The sequence below is a fragment of the Periplaneta americana genome, chromosome 6 (assembly GCF_040183065.1).
Source record: "Periplaneta americana isolate PAMFEO1 chromosome 6, P.americana_PAMFEO1_priV1, whole genome shotgun sequence".
Classification (NCBI taxonomy): domain Eukaryota; kingdom Metazoa; phylum Arthropoda; class Insecta; order Blattodea; family Blattidae; genus Periplaneta; species Periplaneta americana.
In genome coordinates, this window is record NC_091122.1 from 154,675,374 (window position 1) to 154,695,438 (window position 20,065).

At 35.3% G+C, this 20,065-nt stretch overlaps 1 protein-coding gene across 15 annotated transcripts in view; it reads right to left on the reverse strand.

The window, feature by feature from the left end:
- LOC138701955 (uncharacterized) overlaps positions 1-20,065 on the reverse strand; it is a 920,371-nt gene that overhangs the window by 18,367 nt on the left and 881,939 nt on the right. For all 15 annotated transcript variants that reach the window (XM_069829333.1, XM_069829340.1, XM_069829339.1 and 12 more), the window contains 6 exons: positions 18,618-18,822; positions 9,370-9,513; positions 8,028-8,142; positions 4,440-4,551; positions 1,540-1,662; positions 68-243 (listed from right to left, as the gene is read on the reverse strand). In XM_069829333.1, the coding sequence (XP_069685434.1) occupies positions 68-243; positions 1,540-1,662; positions 4,440-4,551; positions 8,028-8,142; positions 9,370-9,513; positions 18,618-18,822 (875 nt within the window). The remainder of the gene's footprint in view (positions 1-67; positions 244-1,539; positions 1,663-4,439; positions 4,552-8,027; positions 8,143-9,369; positions 9,514-18,617; positions 18,823-20,065) is intronic.

Here is a 20,065-nt window from a genome sequence, read left to right on the forward strand (position 1 = left end):
TATACACATTTATGGCACAAGAATTACACTACATGTCCAGAAGTAAGCTGGGAGAAATGTGACATACCAGTGTTGCGTAGGGGTTGCTGGATGTGTACGAGGAAGTCATTTTATTCTGGCTGTAATATGATGACGGCTGGTAGCTATGCTGTCCCATCGACTGCTTGATTCCACTCCCGTTCATCAGAATTGTGTGTGATGCAGGTAACGTGATGGGCTTCGATGAGGGTGCTACAGGTGTCACTGAAATACCAAGTCAGCAGTCTTCAGTAAAACAAAATAATCACAACAAATATTAACTCAAGAAATAAAGAAAAGTGTTAGAACTTTGAGAAAGTTACACAACACAGAACTACATGCATTGTATTCTTCACCTGACATAATTAACATTAAATCCAGACGTTTGAGATGGTTGAGGAAGCCGAGATGTAGATGGGAAGATAATATTAAAATGGATTTGAGGGAGGTGGGATATGATGGCAGAGACTGGATTAATCTTGCTCAGGATAGGGCGGCAATGAACCTCCGGGTTTCTTAAAAGCCAGTAAGTAAGTAAGTAAGTAAGTAAAGGCTGGTTCACAATAAACTGGGAACGAGAACCAGAATGAAAACGAAAAGCAGAGGACGTGAATATGAAAATTTTTTATTCACAATAAACCGAGAACGTAGACGACTATGCATATCAATATGCATGTCAATAGCGATATGTAAAGTCTATATTACGCATTCTGATGTTATTTGTGTATAATTGACCAATGGCGTTCTCTCATGATTACAAGGCAGCCAACATAAACACAGGTTAACCAACTTCGAAATTTCAACTGAAACATTTCATTAGGTACCGTACTATAAATATGCCCATGCATCTTTATTATCACAACGTACTTTCAGTCTACCATAACGTAAAATAATTAGAGAAGAAACATTTGTAATAGAACAAAAATGAACACAACAGTAGTTATTGAATTGAAGCATGAATATGTAGTGTCATACAACCAATACAGTAATAAAATATGATTCACTTCCGATCGGTGTTCAAAGACGCAGCTATTGAAAGCCACGTATTCTCCTTCATTTTCTCATCTTTATAAGAGGCGCGCCGCTTATCGTAAACGTGAGGATTTTCCTCAACACTCAATATTAGAATCTCATCAAATAAAACTTGCCCCATGATGCACAGCACAGAACAAAATAATGCATAGGTTATGTCACGGTCTTCTTGCTACAAAATATACGACGACAAAATAGCTTTTAGATAGCAATAGAATGAATCTAGTGGGCTGTGATCGGAAACGTGAACGCCAAAGTTGAAACTTGGCCAACTCTCCATTCCCGATCCTGGGCTCCGGCAAGCTTTTCGTTATTTGTGAATGCTTACATTTAAATGTACACATTTTAACAATTTTACCGTTTTCGTTATTGTTCCGATCCTCGTTTCCGGTTTATTGTGAACCAGCCTTAAGTTAGAACTTTGATCAATGAATTTGTTAATTAGATTAAACTATTAGACAGATAAAAGTCATCCTGTAGTGAAATTACCTGGCTTCTCTCCTGGCTCGGACAGAACTTCTACATATGAGACCGGGAATATTCCTTTCCTGTTGCCAATGCGACCCTCGAACCAGTTGTCATCAACTCTTCTAGTCAGTACCACCAGTTCCCCTAAAAATAAACAAAATGACACGTCAGTTTAGTTCAATTTTTGACATCTCAATATTCTCAATATAAGTAAATTATATCTTTGTAACTAGGGACCAGAATTTTAGATACAGTACTGAATGTTAAAAATTAGACCGTGTATAGATGAATGGATATGATGGAGGACAGAACTGTGTTGAGGTCTCGTTCACAACACTCACAAATCTAACAAAAAGAGAGCTGGGTCACAAAGAAACGGAGAATGCATCTAGTGAAGCGTGCTTGCTAGTTTGTAACTAATTTGTTCAGACCGTATAGTTGAACTTGCGTTAGAAAAGCAAGCACTACCCTCTAAAACCATCTACAAACTTACCTTAGTGGAAGCTGTGGCCAATTGCAGTAAATGGCGAGAACTTCGTCAAATACACAGAGAACACAAGGTTCGCGGCATTCAATATAATTGATTGCAGTTTTCATATCTAGTGGCATTATTTATGCCAGAGTGGGACTATTGCTTGCTAGTTTATAACTATAGATAGATATAATATTACACTTTTAGTATCTAAAAATCCGATCCCTTTTCGTAATATTTAATAAAATGTATTTGATTCCTCAGCCTCAACTATGTTGATAATTTATATAACAACTAAACAGTGGCGGCTCGTGAACATGTGGATTGGGAGAGCTGCAGTAGATTTTGGTACATACAAATTTCATTTCTTGATTACTAATAAGTATAGGACAAAAATAAATGCACTACATATCGAAAAACCAAAACTTTCTGACTTAGTTGGGAGATGTCTGTGGCATCATTTGCTGATCGCTAAAGAAAACTAATACCATCGATTTCAGTCTGAGTTTCTGATCGGCAGACACTCAACTTGCAATCTACCAGTTCATTCTGAATTGTCTTAGAATTACCTTTAAACAGTGGCATGTTCCAAATGATTTTTGAGAGGCTCGTTTAGATTACTCGCGGACTGTAGCAACATCAGGGTTCTTCGAATCGTATTTTCATCATGTCCCCTAAGGGGAAGTTCATATTGGACACAAAATTTGATTCAATCAATATTTTTAAAAATAATTTCACGATTTTTTCTGACTTCTTGATTATGTTTGAGAATGTTTGTTCTGTTCGTTTCACTTAATTGCGCAGCCAATGAAACAACATTTTTCAGGTGAAATTGCGAAGATTCGTGCTTTTTAATTTTTAGGGGCAAATGTCCTAAATCTGTCACACCACTCCTAGTCTATGCAGTATCACCACCGAAGAGGAGGCAACCACAAATGCTCAGCGTAAATTTCATTGTTATACTTCCTTACATATATGCACTATTTCGGCTGGATGAAGCTTGAGTAAGATTTAAGCTGGGTAACGAACGACCCTTTTATTTCACTTCATTACATCAATTTTCTTCCCAAGGAAAAATTGAGAAAAATAAATTAATATTCTGTAATTCACACACACTCATGCTTGCACATTTGCACTGGTTAAGTTACGGTACTGAAACGTCACACCAAAGCAACACTCAGATATACTGATTGTCAACAATTTTCTAAAACTGGAAAAGAAGTCTCTTTCGTATTTTACGTGCTATATCAAAAGGATTCTACTCGTGCAATCATTTTGAGTTAAGGCAAATATTAGGTTCTGCTGGAGGCTGGATATATACGTAATAATAAGGCAAAAGAAAATATTACTTTCGTTATATTAACTCGATAAGATTCTACAACAATAAGTATGTGAAGAGAAAATAAAAATTTTGTCATTAAGTTTCAAGGGAATAGAGAATCCATTTGATGTAGCATTACAATAGCGGTGTGGGAGGGGAGGAAAGATCTTCCCTTGTCTCCTGGCTCTGCAAGCCACTGCAGCGAAATATGGGTTTTAAACAGCAGCAGTTTCCCTCTGCTTCCCTTCACCCCTCTACCCCCTGACCATGCAAGACACACTCTCTATGATCTGTCCCACCCTGCAGATTCCAGGACGACTTTGAATGCAGTGTCAATTCCAGTACAGTCGACGCGCAAAAAGATTATGCATAAGATAATAGTACCCATACATATTCCCGGCCAGATGAAATATAAAGCAATTTACCAATAAAAGCTGTAACAATTCTTCTACAAATTAAAATAAATATTTTTATTTTCCTGTCAAACCAGGGAGTGCTGTAGCTCCGCAGCTCTTATGGACGATCCGCCCCTGCAACTAAATGTTAACTGGAAGGAAAAACTAAAGAACGTGAGATAATCTGCTACATAAAACCAAAAGTACGCTCATGTCGAAACTTCCGCCTTAAATGAACACCTATTAAGCAGTTAAAATAGAGAACATCTACTGCCAGGAGAAACTAATGTTAGACTGCGGAATTTTCTAGACATTTTCATGCCTACCTGCAAAAAAATAAAAAAAAAAAAAAAAAAAAAAAAGAACTGAAGCTGTGACTAAAAACCTTACTTCATATAAAGTTGGGTTTCAGCAATTGAATAAACTCTCCGTGGTGGAATTTGTGATTACTTTCCCGAAATACAGAAAGTACAGTAGGTTGCAAAACATTTATAAAGATAAAAATTCATTACATATAAAAATTTTAATGTAATATGTTACTATTCAGCGATGTATGCAATGGAGGGGGAAAAGAACTAGCCACCCTATCCCATCATCTCCTGGCTTAGTTCCCTCATGATGACGCCTTATTGGTGTCATTTCTGAGGTTCCAACCTGTCTTCGGACAGTTGATTCAACAACAATTACAATGTCTCAGTACCTCTATAACTTCAAGTTGAGTACCGGTACTCACCTTTCACAAGGGAGAGTTCGAGATGAGTCTGTGCAATGAAATTAAATTTGGCACGTGCCTGTCCTTCGCTGGGTCGTTTAGGTATTGTTCGAATTCCATCATATGGGATTATCTGAAAGAAAACATAAAAAATACGGTATGTCAATACCAATAGGATGTGTACGCTGTGAGCGTATACAGTACAAACCTGGAAGAATATTTCCGTTATACATGACAGAGTTCATAACTTTTTTTTTTTTTTGTTCTGGTTTTTCAGAATTTCGCATTAGATATACATTTTAATATTATTACAATTTGCATTTTCCATTATTTGCACCAAGCAAATTTCAAATTGTTCGCAATTTACGTATCAAGCCCAGATCTTTAGTCAATGAAACTGCTTAAACAGAAAATGGTGTTAATTATAGGATGAAATAAAATTAACCTCCAAACAGTAGCGGCCAGTGATCAAAATCCCCGGTGAGGCCAGATGCAACTAGTTTAAGTGCTTCCGATAGGAAATGTTTGTTTATGATATTAATTATTATTGTTATTATATTATTAATATCATTATTACTGTATTATTATTATTATTATTATTATTATTATTATTATTATTATTACTATTATTATTATTATTACTATTATTAGTCTATTCTTATTACTATCAATGAAAAATAATAATTTCACTCACCAAATAAGCTGTTATGCTGTGAGTTTCAGTGATTGTTTCAGTGTGATGAAGCAACCCATATTATGTGTTGAAATTCCCCTTTCTTTCTTTTCTTTTTATTTTTTTTCCCTTGACAGCAACAAACAAGGCCAAGAGAAGTTTATTCTGCATCACATTACCACTTAACCATTTATGTTGCCCATACCAGGATGCAATAGAAACTCGCGTTTTAAGATTATGTGTCAGAAAAATTATCAGCGATGTCGTAGGTATCTCGGTAGTCTCTCTCTTTATTTAAAACTTCATTTTTTTTAGTATTATTTCTTCTCGAAAAAGGACACTCTAACAATGAATTAACTGCACCAGCATTATTTCTCTCATTTGTTTCTGTTTATATTTTCCCGAAATACATAACAACATTGGCCCAGATTCACTACTGTACTACGAAGTACAATAGTAGAACACCCTCACTTATGTCATAAACTGAGACATAAGGGGAGAGAATCGAGTGGGTCTCTGCCTGCCAAAGAGCTGGAATTTTGTTATTTATGGCCTAATTAGGAAAACAAGTCACCACTGCTATTCCCACCCCACTCTACCCTTAAGGCCGGCCCATGGATGGGACGAGTGAAACCTGACCAGGCCAGAAGAATTGTGCCTCAGCTACAACGTTTTAAGCGTAAACTCAAAGCCCGGGAAAGGACATGAAATGCATTAAGCCAGACCCGGCGGCCTCAGGAACAAATTTTACTGCAAAACAGTTCTATATACATCAAAGTTTTCAAATGCTTCTACAGCGATATATGCTTCATTCAAATAACTAATATATTATATAAAAACACAAAATTTGATTACAGCCAAGTGACTGAGGCCCGGCCTCACTTGCCTCAGTCAATCAGCCGCCACTGCCTCCAAATATGGTATTGAACAGGATTAATACAACACATTTTCTCGTACACACGTAGCTTTAGAGACAAATCTAGGAATTTTGGTTGCAACGAAAAATTGTATCGCGAAAAACGGAAAAGTTACGGTGCATCTTTGAGTTCCTGATTCTGATTACATAATGTTCAACAAAATGTAGAACTGTAAAAAAAAAGTTGATACATTAAAAATAAAAGTAAAACAAATTATAATATCTTAAGAGCCTTTATGTAAGTTGAATGTAATTTTCATTATATAAGCTGTGCAGAATTCTGTATTAATTATTATTCGTATCATTAATCAATATCTGAAAGATTTAATGCAGGCTACAATCTGATCCGTTTGGAAAGACGTAAAATAAAATGACTATAAAATTTATAATGGAGGTGCTGTAGAATTCATTTCAGTTCCATTGTGATACAGAAGCACGGGAGTTTTGTATCATCATTGTTACCGCGTAAGAAACAAAAAAAGTTACTCACCAACAACCGAATAAACAAAATGCCGTTTACTGCACAACAATGAGCGAAATATGTCTTGTTGTTCGTTAAATTTGAAAGTGTAGCGTCTGTACAATGGTGGGTTTCAACCAGAGTATGATATTCGGAGAGCTCCCAGTTACAAATCTCATATGAACTGGAACGGGCTAGTCCTAAAGTTAATGTTTGGTGCGCAGTAAATAGCTATAATCTGTATGGTCCGTTTATATTTGCAGAAGAAACAGTTCGATCAGGACCATACGTGGACATGTTAAAAAACTTTTTTGAACAACTGCAACAGGAAAACAACATGGGATCCACTGCTGTGGAGTAACGGTTAGCATGTCTAACTGTGAAATGAGCGGGCCAGGGTTCAAATTCTGATTGGGATAAGTTATCTGGTTGAGGTTTTCTCCAGGGTTTTTCCTCAATCCAATTAGAGCAAATGCTGGATAACATTCGGCGATGGACCCTGACTCATTTCGCTGGCATTATCATCTTCATCTCATTCAGACGCTATATAATTTTTAAAGCTATAGGCATTTTTAATAAATCCCGTCTCTTGTTTTCGGAGCCTATGACGCTATTGCGTTGTCACTGCTCATATACTACATTACAAACAAAGGGAACTATATTTTAATCCTGCAGCCGCAACAAACATTATGATGCTCAGTTCTTGTAGTAGAAGATTTTTTTATGAGAAATATCTTATACGATATTGTGACAGCGACGTGAGATTCGAACTCACGACCAGCGTCCCGCGAGAGAGCATATCGCGCGGGCTTCACGGAGCACTGTGGGATGGCGCGCGGCGGAGAGAAGAGAGGGGAAAGGGCCCACGCGACGAGGGGAGAGTGCAAGCGCAACTGCTGCGTGCGGAGTAGGGGGGACGGACCTCCCGAATCTTCCAGAAGCCCGTCGAAGTGGAAAAATCGCGAATTCTAAGTTTCTCGGTTACGTTGCTGTGGTTATAAATTACGGACGCGAAGGAGTGTGAGCGTCATTCATAATTAGTTCAGTGAGTAAGCCAGTGAACAGAGCAAGCTAGCCAGTCTTGTGTACCGGAGTTCGACTTGAGTGTGCGTCCGCAACTGTGCCAGCATCCGAAGGCCTGAGTTCGAGTGCAGTGGACCGCAGTTGGAGGGACCTGAGTTCGAGTACAGTGGACTGTCTCTGAAGGTCTGTGGTTCGAGATACTGTGAACTCGAGTGACTGAGCTAGAAGAATTGTGAACTGAGAACTGATAGTTCTGATTTGTAAATAGTGCTTTGTAAATATTAGTTAAGATTAACAGTTCATTGTTGTTCGTACTAGTCCAAGTAAATTGTCATTGTCGTCGGTGGAGTGCTATAACGAATACTGTGTTGAGTGAAAATCCAATTGTTGACGAGAGCGTTTAAGGCGAATTGTAGAAAGGAATTATTGTTGGAAGAATAAAATCTTATTGTTGAGTTGAAATAAATTTACAATAGTTTACGTTTTGAAAACCTTTAATAGCAAGTAAGTCATAAATATTTTACTATTAATTCTTACCTCGACATAGTTGAAAGGGAAGAGGCCGACCATAGCATTATGCTCTCCTTCGTACCAGTTCTTGTCAATCTGGCGACGCACGAAGATTATATCCCCTCTTCTGAAGCTGAGCTCCCTTTAAGAAATAAATTATACTTTCAGTCATTCAGTATCTCACATCAAGCAATTGTCATTATAAATTTGATTGCCATATTTTAAAAAATCCAAGTTTCATAATGAAGTATGGCGCAGAGAATTCTTTCAAACAGAGAAGAAAACTCGTTCAATTTCATTTTGTAATTCATATCTGCAGCGTCAAGTGTGACGATATTTCATTATGCCACTTGTTGTTCTTGGCAATTTGAATGTAACAAATTTAGGAAGAGAATTTATGATGAATTCTTCGGAATCCATATATTCATATCATACCGGTACTCATTGTATAAATCTGTCTGTATTTTTGTTATTCTGTGTAAATTTGCAAATTCTAATATGAATCAGACTGTTAAATTATTATTATTATTATTATTATTATTATTATTATTATTATTATTATTATTATTACTACTACTACTACTATTAGCACTATTATCATTATCGTTATCATCATTGCTTTTGTTATATTGTCTTGTGCTGAACTGTAATTGGCCCCTGGCTATTGTGCAGCACATTAAATATCTTCTTCTTCTTCTTCTTCTTCTTCTTCTTCTTCTTCTTCTTCTTCAGTCCCTTCTGCTGCTAAGCGTCGGGTTCGCCTCTCTCTGTCCATTTCATCCATTTTTCCCAGTCTCTACACATTCTCTTCATCTCTACCATTGTTTTTCCTTTCTGTTGGCCTATTCTTTCTATTGTATCCTCCCATTTAACCCTTGGTCTTCCTCTTCTCTTTCTTCCTTCCACTCTCATTTCCATCACCTGTTTAACCTTCCTTTCTTCTCCCATACGATATACATGCCCAAACCATTTCAATTGCCTTTCATTAATCACCTCTGTTAATGCTTTTCTCAGTTTAACTTCTTCTCTTATCCTGTCATTCCTTATCCTATCTCTTCTGGTCTTTCCTACAGTTCTTTTAAGATATTTCATTTCCACTGCTGTTAATTTACTTCGATGTTTATCTAAGAGTGGTAAGCTTTCGGTACTATATTGTATTATAGGTTTAATTATTGAATTATATATCTGTATTTTTGTCTTAGTGGTTATTTCTTTTTTCCCAACTATTGTATTACTTATTTGATAGTATGCTGATGTTGCTTTCTTTACCCTGGTCAGTACTTCTAAATAAATAAATAAATAAATAAATAAATGACAATAGTGATGATAATAATGAAATTACTCATAAATAAAAAAATACCCATTTTACCTTGAAGTTTGCCCAACAAAATTGTAGAGAGCTCGTGCCACCAGTTTGGGTTCAGGGGTTCGGTCCCTTTGCTTCCCCTTGTTTCCAACATCATCCAAGAAGTCATCATAACGGTTAAGAGGGATAGGAGACTTCTGTGATGGTCTGCAACAAAAAATAAACATAACCTATAACCAGCCTAGCATATACAGTCAAGAAGCTCAATACGTAGGAAATATGCATCCATAGATAGTTGCTAACCACTAGGATCGCTACTATCACCTCATCACAGACAATTAAAAATAGTACCGGCATAGTCTATTGTTCCTAGTACCCTCACAACTCCTGCTTCGTGACTGTATATAGTAGACTGTGATATAACCTTGAATGATAATTAAATATGTTCGACTCATTATTACATATAATGCGTCTGACCTAACCAATTTTCAATCCCATTGCATAGACTATAATACACAAATATAGATAGATAATACAGTATTCATTAACTATATAGACGTTACTTTATATACCAGACATGCCTATCTGAAGATTTTGAACCACATTACATAAAATAACAGGGTTACACATGGGTGGGTTCTCTATGCGGTTGGTTAACTGTAGATGTAGGATGTAGCGTTGTTATTCTTCACTATGTGAATATTGCGCTCGCACATCAGGACAAAAATGATGGAACCTTTGAGGACGATGTAAGCAGAATAAAGAAAGCTAATATCTTTAATAGTAATGTCAAGTCAGTATTATTATATGGGTGTGAAACCTGGAAGGCAAGTAAAATTATCAAAAATAATTGAATTGGTCGGAGCTAAAAGGAACTAAGTCAAAATATGCAGTTTTAGGTTATGCAACAATTTGAACAACGGATGTCATGCGCATCGAACGGTGGAAGAAGGAACTAAGACATTTAAATATTCTTTTGTCTTCTATAACATAAAAATATTATATTTGTTTATTAGTAGAATGTTTTTTGCTTCTCCTGAAAAGTTGTGAAAATGACTTAGTTCCTTTTAGCTCCGAGTGATTCAATTGCAAGTACCGGTAATCACGCGTATATGTTCCCGAAGAATATTAAGAATCAGATGGCCAGAAAAAAATCTCAAATAAAGATCTATGGGGGAAAAATGGGCATGTTAAAAAGAAATTAAATTCCGGGTTGCCAGATTTTCGCGTCAGGAATTCAGGATAGGTGTTGACACGTGGCTACACATTTGAATTAATTCAATTTGTAATACCTGATTTTATTCATTCTATGTATTTCAAGTAATTACTGTATATTGGGCCTAAACTTAAAATTTTGTTACATTTTTTGCTAGATTACGAAATTTCCTTTGAATTATTGATAAAGTCTGGATAAATAACGTCATATTAGAGCGTGGTGTATAGAAAAAAAATGCAAGATTGTTTCAATCCTAGTAAATCAACTTCCAAAGAGAGTAAAGAATAACGATACTGTATACCTAATACATACTATAGTATTATCAGCTTCTAGTATATACAGTCACGAAGCTTGAGTTGTGAGAGTACTAGGAACAATAGACTGTGCCGATCCTATTTCGCATTGTCTGTAATGAGGCGACAGTAGCGATCCTAGTGGTTAGCAACTATCTACGGATGCATATTCCCTACGTATTGAGCTTCGTGACTGTATATACTAGACTGTGGTATTATCGTTTTCATTTCAATACAACCCAGTAGGAAGAGTCAGGCGCATTGACGACGACGTTGAACATAGGTTGGACAGGGTCTTGAAAAATGAATAAGAAATTTAAAAATAGTTTTATATAAATTTTTCTAATCTTTTTGGCATAAATCAATTCAGGACACAGGACACACCATTAAAATCCAAAGAATCCTGGAAAATCCAGGACGTCTGGCAACCCTGATTAAATTATAAATAAAGGAACGAAAATGAAATTGAATAGGACGTACAACTTACATTAAGGAAAGGCAATGAATCTATTGAAAAGATGATTTTAGACTGGAATCATCAGGAGAATAGAGGAAGAGGAAGATTAAAACAAATATAGATACCAACAGTTACTGAGGAAATTACGAAGGAAGTGAAGAAGCTAACGCAAAGTAGTATTCGATGGAGACACTTGTGAATGGCCTATGATCCTGCTAGGAGATAAAGCAGCAGCAGATGATGATGATGATAATTGGGGCACATTCGAGAAGAGAAGGGAAGAGAAGAGAAGAGAAGAGAAGAGAAGAGAAGAGAAGAGAAGAGAAGAGAAGAGAAGAGAAGAGAAGAGAAGAGAAGAATTACATCAGGATTAATTTTTTTTTTTTACTTAACATTTCACGCACAAAAAAAGCCAGAAAGGTATTACCGACAGTATTTGAAGATACCAAAAACTAACCAGCCATCCAGAGACAGCAGTAAATTGAATATGAAGAAGATTGGGGTGTGTTCTATATTAAGATGAGCTTTCTCCATTTTAATGGAAGGCTGACAACTACTACAACCATCTGCTCGACGTAATTCAAATCAAGAAACTTTCGTCACGGTGTGATGTTTAGTGGCATGTGTCAGCTATGACTTAAGGGCAACCATTAACTTCACATCCAACAAGGCACATAAAAATCTTACAACATAACAGTGGGTTAAGTTACATGACTAAATGTTCTACGAGAAGTACCGGTTCTATAGTACGTATGAGCCACTAATTGAAGGAAGCGAGGACGGACAGAAATATATTTCTAAAAAAATTAATCCTGTGACAACGATAAATATTCCTAAACTGTTGTATTATTTTTGTTTCATTTTCTCCGAAGTATAGAGACTTTACTTGGACAAGTAGGTCGTTGCGCAGAATACTTTACAAGTCGAAATTTATGTATGCAGAATTATATTTTATGCTCGACCATGCCAAAATGTAGTAATTAAACACCTGGTAGCAGCCCTTTAATGGACCTCATTACAGTACATCTATTCATTAAAGTTCAGGTGTTCCACCAATCAGAAAACACCATTGTAGCAATATGAAAGCGCAAGTATCGATTATTCTCGGATATGCAATCGAAAGACAACAAAAAATCAATAAATCGCCTATATTTGAAATAAAGTCAGTTCTGTTACTATAATAATTAGCGTTAATTGTAACTAATATTCAAATAAATTCAATTTGTTATCTCGTTTTTCAATGTCAAGGTCAATGTCGACATCTGCTTCTCGGAAAAATCAACACTTTCGCGTCTGCGCACATCTCACAATTTACGAGGTATTGCACAAGGTCAGTTCAGCGCCTCAGTGAGATAACAATAGCATGAATAGGCTACTTATGAATAATTTCAAGTTATAAATACGGTCGAGCATAAAAAGTCGCATGAAACTTGACTATAATGGTAATTAAGATGCTCGTATGAAAATTATGAAACTCGCTTGCGCTCGTTTCATAAACACACTCGCGTCTTAATTACTACCATTATAGGCTCGTTGCATAATGTACTATTATAATAGTATCGCAATAAAAGAGACAGGCGATGTTAGGAAATCCCTGTGACTACATGGTAAAGTTTATACAGGGTAATGGAATTATGATAAATAAATCTACAATGTGCTGTAAGATTTAAGTGCGGTTTTGCTCGACCATACTATAATACGCTCTTTACATGTGACGTAACTGTGTCTTAATGACATATATTAAAGTACTGCTATTCATTATATTATTACAACTATCGATTTCCAACAAAGCATATGCGATATTGATTAATATCGTACGCGCCACATCCCGCAAGCCTTGAGAGCACCAATCCAAAATGGCATACGTGAGTTTTGAAAGTGACGTTGCTCAAATCACTCAAATAAACATTAACCCAACTTCAAACATTCCACTGGGAGCCACTCCCCAGATAAATTTCACAAATTGCACAATCAACAACATGTATTTAAAAATAAAATAAATTCTGTTCATGTTAATTTTAATATTCCAATAAATTGAGTTCATTTCCTGTGTTATAATGTGTATTACTTTGAGGTTAAAATCTCCATGCCAAGCCCTGCAAAAAATTCATAAATACGCTGTACACGTCTGCCATCTATCACTTTATGTCACTATTATATTGATTAAGCAGGTTGAGTGGAAGAGAAGGCCTTAACTCTGCCAGCGAAAATAAAATATTCTATTCTATACATCTGTTGCACTACTCGGGAACACGCAGAAAAGACACTCACACTCGTGCCATCTGTTTCAATAGTCGAGAACACGCTGAAAATACACGCATGTTCATTCATTATCACTAAAGTAACAAGGTAAGATATTTGTAAAAACTCAAAACTTAAATGGTAATTAAGACGCTCTTATGAAAATTATATAAACATACTCGCGTCTTAATTATTACCATTATAGACTCGTTGCATAATATATTATTAATATACTGCAACCCCCCATGGATTATAATAAACTTTTGCACTTTGGTTATGCATACTTAAGTGTATATGCGGAATCCCCTCGTGTAGGCTATAGGAATGGACTCGTTCACATTGTTGAGTTTATCGGATATGACGTAAGAGTTTCCAAGGCGACCAAAATCGAATGACATCAGTGTAACAAATAGAGAATAATAATAATAATAATAATAATAATAATAATAATAGTAATAGTAATAATAATAATAATAATAATAACAATGCATTCAAGGGTTTCACTTGTAAGTTCAAGTGTATAATCTTTTCGCTGTAAGAAAAACCCTAATATTAACAATAGCACGTGACTGAAGTGAGGCTTCATTGGCCGCTGTTTGGCGCCACAGATTCTCAGTACGTGTTCCCGCCTACTGTTGTACATTCTGTTTCATGTTAAACATTTCCCGTTACTCGTCAAGTAGGCCGAACCTCACTATTATGCATTCATTTGCTTAGGAAACATTTATTTTATAATTACTCTAATTAAAACTCACTTAACTTATTATATAGCCTGCATTTAAGACTATTTGTTTTTCTCCGCTTTTGAGAGGGTTTCCACTCTAATGTTTAATAAGCACACACACCGAGGATGCAGAAGCTATACTTCAGTACCACGTGCTTACGTGGATAATTACGGATTCAAGTGACGCCAGCTTGTTACAAGAACAGACTACTTCGGTATCACTGTTTGTATTCATCCGCGTTCATAGTACATAACAAAATATAAATGTAGTTTTTTTTTTTACATATTATCGTTTTACATGTGTGTGACGTTATATGTTTCATTGTATTTAACAACTAGAATTCATTTTTTTATTTTCAAATAATACAAGATGATAGTTTCCAAAATACGGACTATATTTTCCTGCGTCGTGTGAGTGTTTGGACTGTGAGCCAATCACGGGTATGACAGCCACGTGCTTGTGTTTACATTAGGATTTTTCTTACACCAAAAACAGTATACGTAAGTCGTAGTCTGTACAACAAGAACACAGAGTGAAGAATCTGGACGATAATAATAGCTGATTTTACCATTTATTTAGACAACCTACGAATCGCATAGAGGACTTCTATCACAGTGGTATACCGATGGCTAAGAAGTGTTACCTCGTATCTGTAAATTTGCAGGCGAATAAAAAAAACTGTTTTAAAATTGATTTTTCTCAAAATAGACAAACCTTTTATATAGGCCTATGCTTTTGCTTTGCAAGACCTTCTACTCGAGGAATTTTCACTTTGCAAATTTATGAACATAAAAATAATGTAGTTAATCTAAATAATAATGTAGTTAGCTATACTAAATGACATTTTTGTAGAAACGAGATGTCACTTCTTAGCTATCGATATCAATATAATAGGTTACGTACTCTTATTTTAAATATGAAAATAAACTTATTCTGCGAATCTTTGGAAAAAGAACTCAGGAAGAAACTAATGAAGTGCTTTTTGTGGAGTGTGGCACTGTATAGGACAGAAATCTTGACGTTACGGCGAAGTGAAAAGAAATGATTGCAAACATTTTAAATGTGGATATGGAAAAGAATTGAGAGTAAGAAGTGGAGAGACAAAATTAAAAATAGAGTCGTGCTAGAAACAGTGGGTGAGGAAAGAATAATACTTAAACTGATCAAGAAGACGAAAAGAAACTGCCTGGGTTACTGACTAAGAAGAAACTACCTACTGAACTAGAAGGATATACTGGAAGAAATGGTGAACGGGAAAAAATTCGGGACAGAAGAAGATATCAGATGATAGATAATATTAAGAATATGGATCGTATGCAGAGACTAAGGGAAAGGCGGAAAAGAGGGTGGAGATTGTAGCATAGTCTAGTATATACAGTCACGAAGCTTGAGTTGTGAGGGTGCTAGAACAATAGACTGTGCCGGTATTATTTCGCATTGTCTGTAAATGAGGCGATAGTAGCGATCCTAGTGGTTAGCAACTATCTATGGATGCATATTTACTACGTATTGAGCTTCGTGACTGTATATACTAGACTGTGATTGTAGTTTCCTGTGAAGGACCTGAATGAAGAATTAATTAATGTACTTTTAATTCGATTTACTACGTCGTACTAACATGCTATCACAGTAGTACAACATGTGCAAAGTGTAAGGTTACTGAAGCAAAAGCCTGAAAACAAGGGCCTCTCTTACCTAATAAAATTCTCTTCAATAAAATCAAGAACTGCTCCTTATGCCGTTCTTCAGTGTAGTTACCAAGTGACTCGTAAATAATAAACGAAGGTAAAGAGAAGTTTATGTTACGGTAGCGAAGCATAAACTACAAGAAAACAGGACTTCAATGATTACTGCTCTTGAAATTGGCCAACGCGAAGGACAACTGGTTGCAATGTAAAAACTGAAAGTAGATACAGCCATTGATTAATTGATCAGGGTAAGCTGACAGTGACATTGAATAAGTATACGAAATAAGATTTTACAGTACGTACAGTGGCTGGAAACTATAAAAATGACCAAAACTCCTGGCAACATCTACAGTTCAGGATGTTCTATGATATTGAGATATGGGGGCATTTTAATAATAGGAGAAAATTGATGTAGGTCTAATAGAGGATAAAATAATATTGTAAACGAATTTTACAGTTCCCAAATTCGGCGCCCATGAGAACAGCGATGTTGGAATGTGGTAGATATAGCAATAGAAAAGAAATTATGGGAAGAGTAGCAAAATTTTGATTTAGGATATTATAAATGTAAGATAAGAGATTATTAAGTTTAGTTATAGACATTTGATAATGAATGACAATAAAATAAACTTGGCTAAAAATAAAAATAAACTGGATAAAAATGAACTAGGACAGACTGTGGAGAGAGATTCACGAAAAGGGAAACAATGTTTTAAATATTATTAGACAAGGATGTAAAAATAAAGAAAAACAAATATTTAGTTATGTGAATAACAAAACTCCGATACAAAATTACAGGGAAGTTAAAACTGTATGGAGTCAAGAACTATATAAAACGATAAGCAACTGAAATGCTAGAATGGTTTTGGGTGGATTAGATTAGGAGTGCGGAACCTGAAAAGTTTTAGGGGTAGTACAGAAAATGACATATATATTATGTGCCGAAATAGAAGATATAAAGTACTACTGTTAAGATGACGTGTTAAGATACACTGGAATGAATGAACGCAGTTATGTGAAAAATCAATGGCTACATTTCAGTAATGAAATTGTATTGGCCAAAATATCGAGAATTAGAGATAAACACACAATAAAATCCTTGGGAACATATTTTTTGAAAGTATGAAAAAGCGAATAAGGCAAATAAGCAAGTTAAAAATGTAAAGTAAATTTAAAAATGTAAATGTGTATGTGTGTATGGAATGTAAGCAGATCTGCCTACGTATGCACAAAATTGTACGTTGATAAGTGATAGCTAAATGACAGGAGGTCAATGCTGTAATTCAACGTTGTAACGCACTGTAAATAAATAAAAAAAACGAGTGAAATAAATAAATAATTAAATAAATGAGTAAATAAATAAGTAAATAAATAAATGAGTAAGTGAATAAGTAAATTAATAAGTAAATACGTAAGTAAACAAACATAATATAAAGTAAATGAGTAAATAAATAAATAAATAAATAAGTGTATAAGTAAATAAATGAAGTAAATAAGTAAATACGTAAATAAATAAATAAAATAAATAAAAAAGTAAATGAATAAGTAAATAAATATATGAGTAAGTAAATAAGTAAATAAACAAGTAAATAAATGAAGTAAATAAATAAATGAGTAAGGGAATAAGTAAATACGTAAGTAAATAAGTAAATAAATAAATAAATAAAATGTAAATACATAAGTAAATAAATAAGTAAATACGTAAGTAAATGAATAAACTAAATAAGAAAATGAAAAAGTAAATGAATAAGTAAATAAATGCGTAAGTGAATAAATAAATAAGTAAATAAATAAAGTAAATAATAAATAAGCAAGTAAATAAATGAATACGCGAATAAGTAAATGAATAAGTAGATAAAAAAGTAAATACATAAGTAAATGAATAAGTATGTAAGTACGTAAAAAAATAAGTGAATGAATAAGTGAATAAGTAAATAAAAAAGCAAATACGTAAGTAAATTAAGAAATAAAGTAAATAAAAAGTAAATGAATACGTGAAGAAATAAATGACTAAGTGAATAAATAAATAAATAAATAAATACGTAAGTAAATAAATAAATACCCAAGTTAGTAGATAAATAACTAAATATCTAAATAACAAATTAACTAAATGAATGAATGAATGAATGAATGAATGAATAGACAAACTAAGTGCTAGTTGTGTGTGTTTTTTTTTTTACTGACGTTTTTATCTTAATCATTGCCGGTTGTAGACTAGACTATTTAAACTAGTTAAAGTATCTTTCGGAATAACTGAGGTAAACACTGTAACGTAAGTCAGGAAGGACAGCAATGATACCAAACCTAAAGCGATATTTCCATGTTACTTCCGCAGGTTTAACGTTGAGAAATTCATTATATCTAATTTAGTTTGGACACAATACATTTTTGAACATCATTTATTTATTCACATTTTTTATTTAATAAATTGATATTATTTTTGAACATCAAAAATATATTTCGAGAAAAAGACAAATTTGTGGAAAGAGATACAATACTGATCTATGGAGTAAGCCTATATAAAAATCGCTCCTGGACCTAAAAAAGGACATAGAGGCAAAAAGGAAAACGCTTACTATCAACTCCTTAGTGCCCAAGGAATATTTTCGTACAAAAACCGAAGAATGGTATTTTGGTCATAAGGTAAAAACAAAGTCTTAATGTCTCTCAAGACACTGGAGCGGTACTCACGTGAAGTTGTCGGTGTGGCGTCTGCTGTGCATGTCCTGCAGCTCCTGCAGGTACTTCCGCCGACGCTCCTCCTGGTATATCCTGCGCATGGCCTCGGCCTGGCGACGCGCCAGCTCCTCCTCGGACAGCGCCTCCTTGGCCTCGGAGCGCACGGGACTGCGGTAGTGGATCGTAACTTCCGACTCCACGTAGCGATGCGGCGACTCTGCCAACGCACGACAACACTTATCAGGTGCTGGCCGACATTGCTAATTACTGTAATGTGGCACAGGCCTGCGGGCGGTACTCCTCGCCAGTGACACCCATTCCACTGTTTGCACGCTCCTCAGAAGGTGTCAATTTAATTTGGCAGCTATATAACACTCCAACAGAGAAAGTCCGCTTAAGGCTGGTTCACAATAAACCGGGAACGAGAACCAGAATGAAAACGAGAAGCAGAGGACGTGAATATGAAAATTTTTGATTCACAATAAACCGAGAACGTAGATGACTATGCATATCGATATGTATGTCAATAACGATATGTAAAGTCGATAATACGCATTCTGATGTTATTTGTGTATAACTGACAAATGGCGTTCTCTCATGAGTACAAGGCAGCCAACATAAACACAGGTTAACCAACTTCGAAATTTCAACTGAAACATTTCATTAGGTACGGTACTAAAATATGCCCATGAATCTTTATTATCACAACCTATTTTAAGTCTACCATAACGTAAAATAATTAGAGAAGAAACATTTGTAATAGAATAAAAATGAACACAACAGTAGTTATTGAATTGAAGCATGAATATGTAGTGTGTAATACAACCAATACAGTAATAAAATGTGATTCGCTTCCGATCGGTCTTCAAAGATACAGCTATTGAAAGACACGTCATTATCTTTATACGAGGCGCGCCGCTTATCGTAAACGTGGGGATTTTCCTCAACACTCAATATTAGAATCTCATCAAATAAAACTTGCTCCATGATGCACAGCACAGAACAAAATAATGCATAGGTTATGTCACGGTGTTCTTGCTACAAAATATACGACGACAAAATAGCTTTTAGATGGCAACAGAATGAATCTAGTGGGCTGTGATCGGAAACGTGAACGCCAAAGTTGAAACTTGGCCAACTATCCGTTCCCGATCCCCGGCTCCGGCAAGCTTTTCGTTAATTGTGAATGCTCATATTTAAATGTATACATTTTTAACAATTTTACCGTTTTCGTTTTCGTTCCGATTCTCGTTTCCGGTTTATTGTGAACCAGCCTTTATTGTTACAACGGTAGTCCAGTGGCAAAGCTAAGGACAGGCTGAAAAAATCTGCTTACCTTATGTACAGAATGAATCAGGAGGAAAGGTACAGTAGAACCCCGATTATTCGTCTCTCTATTAACCGATTGGCGGATTAACCGACTGTCTTTCTCTTGCGGGAATATTTTTGTGCTACAGAAA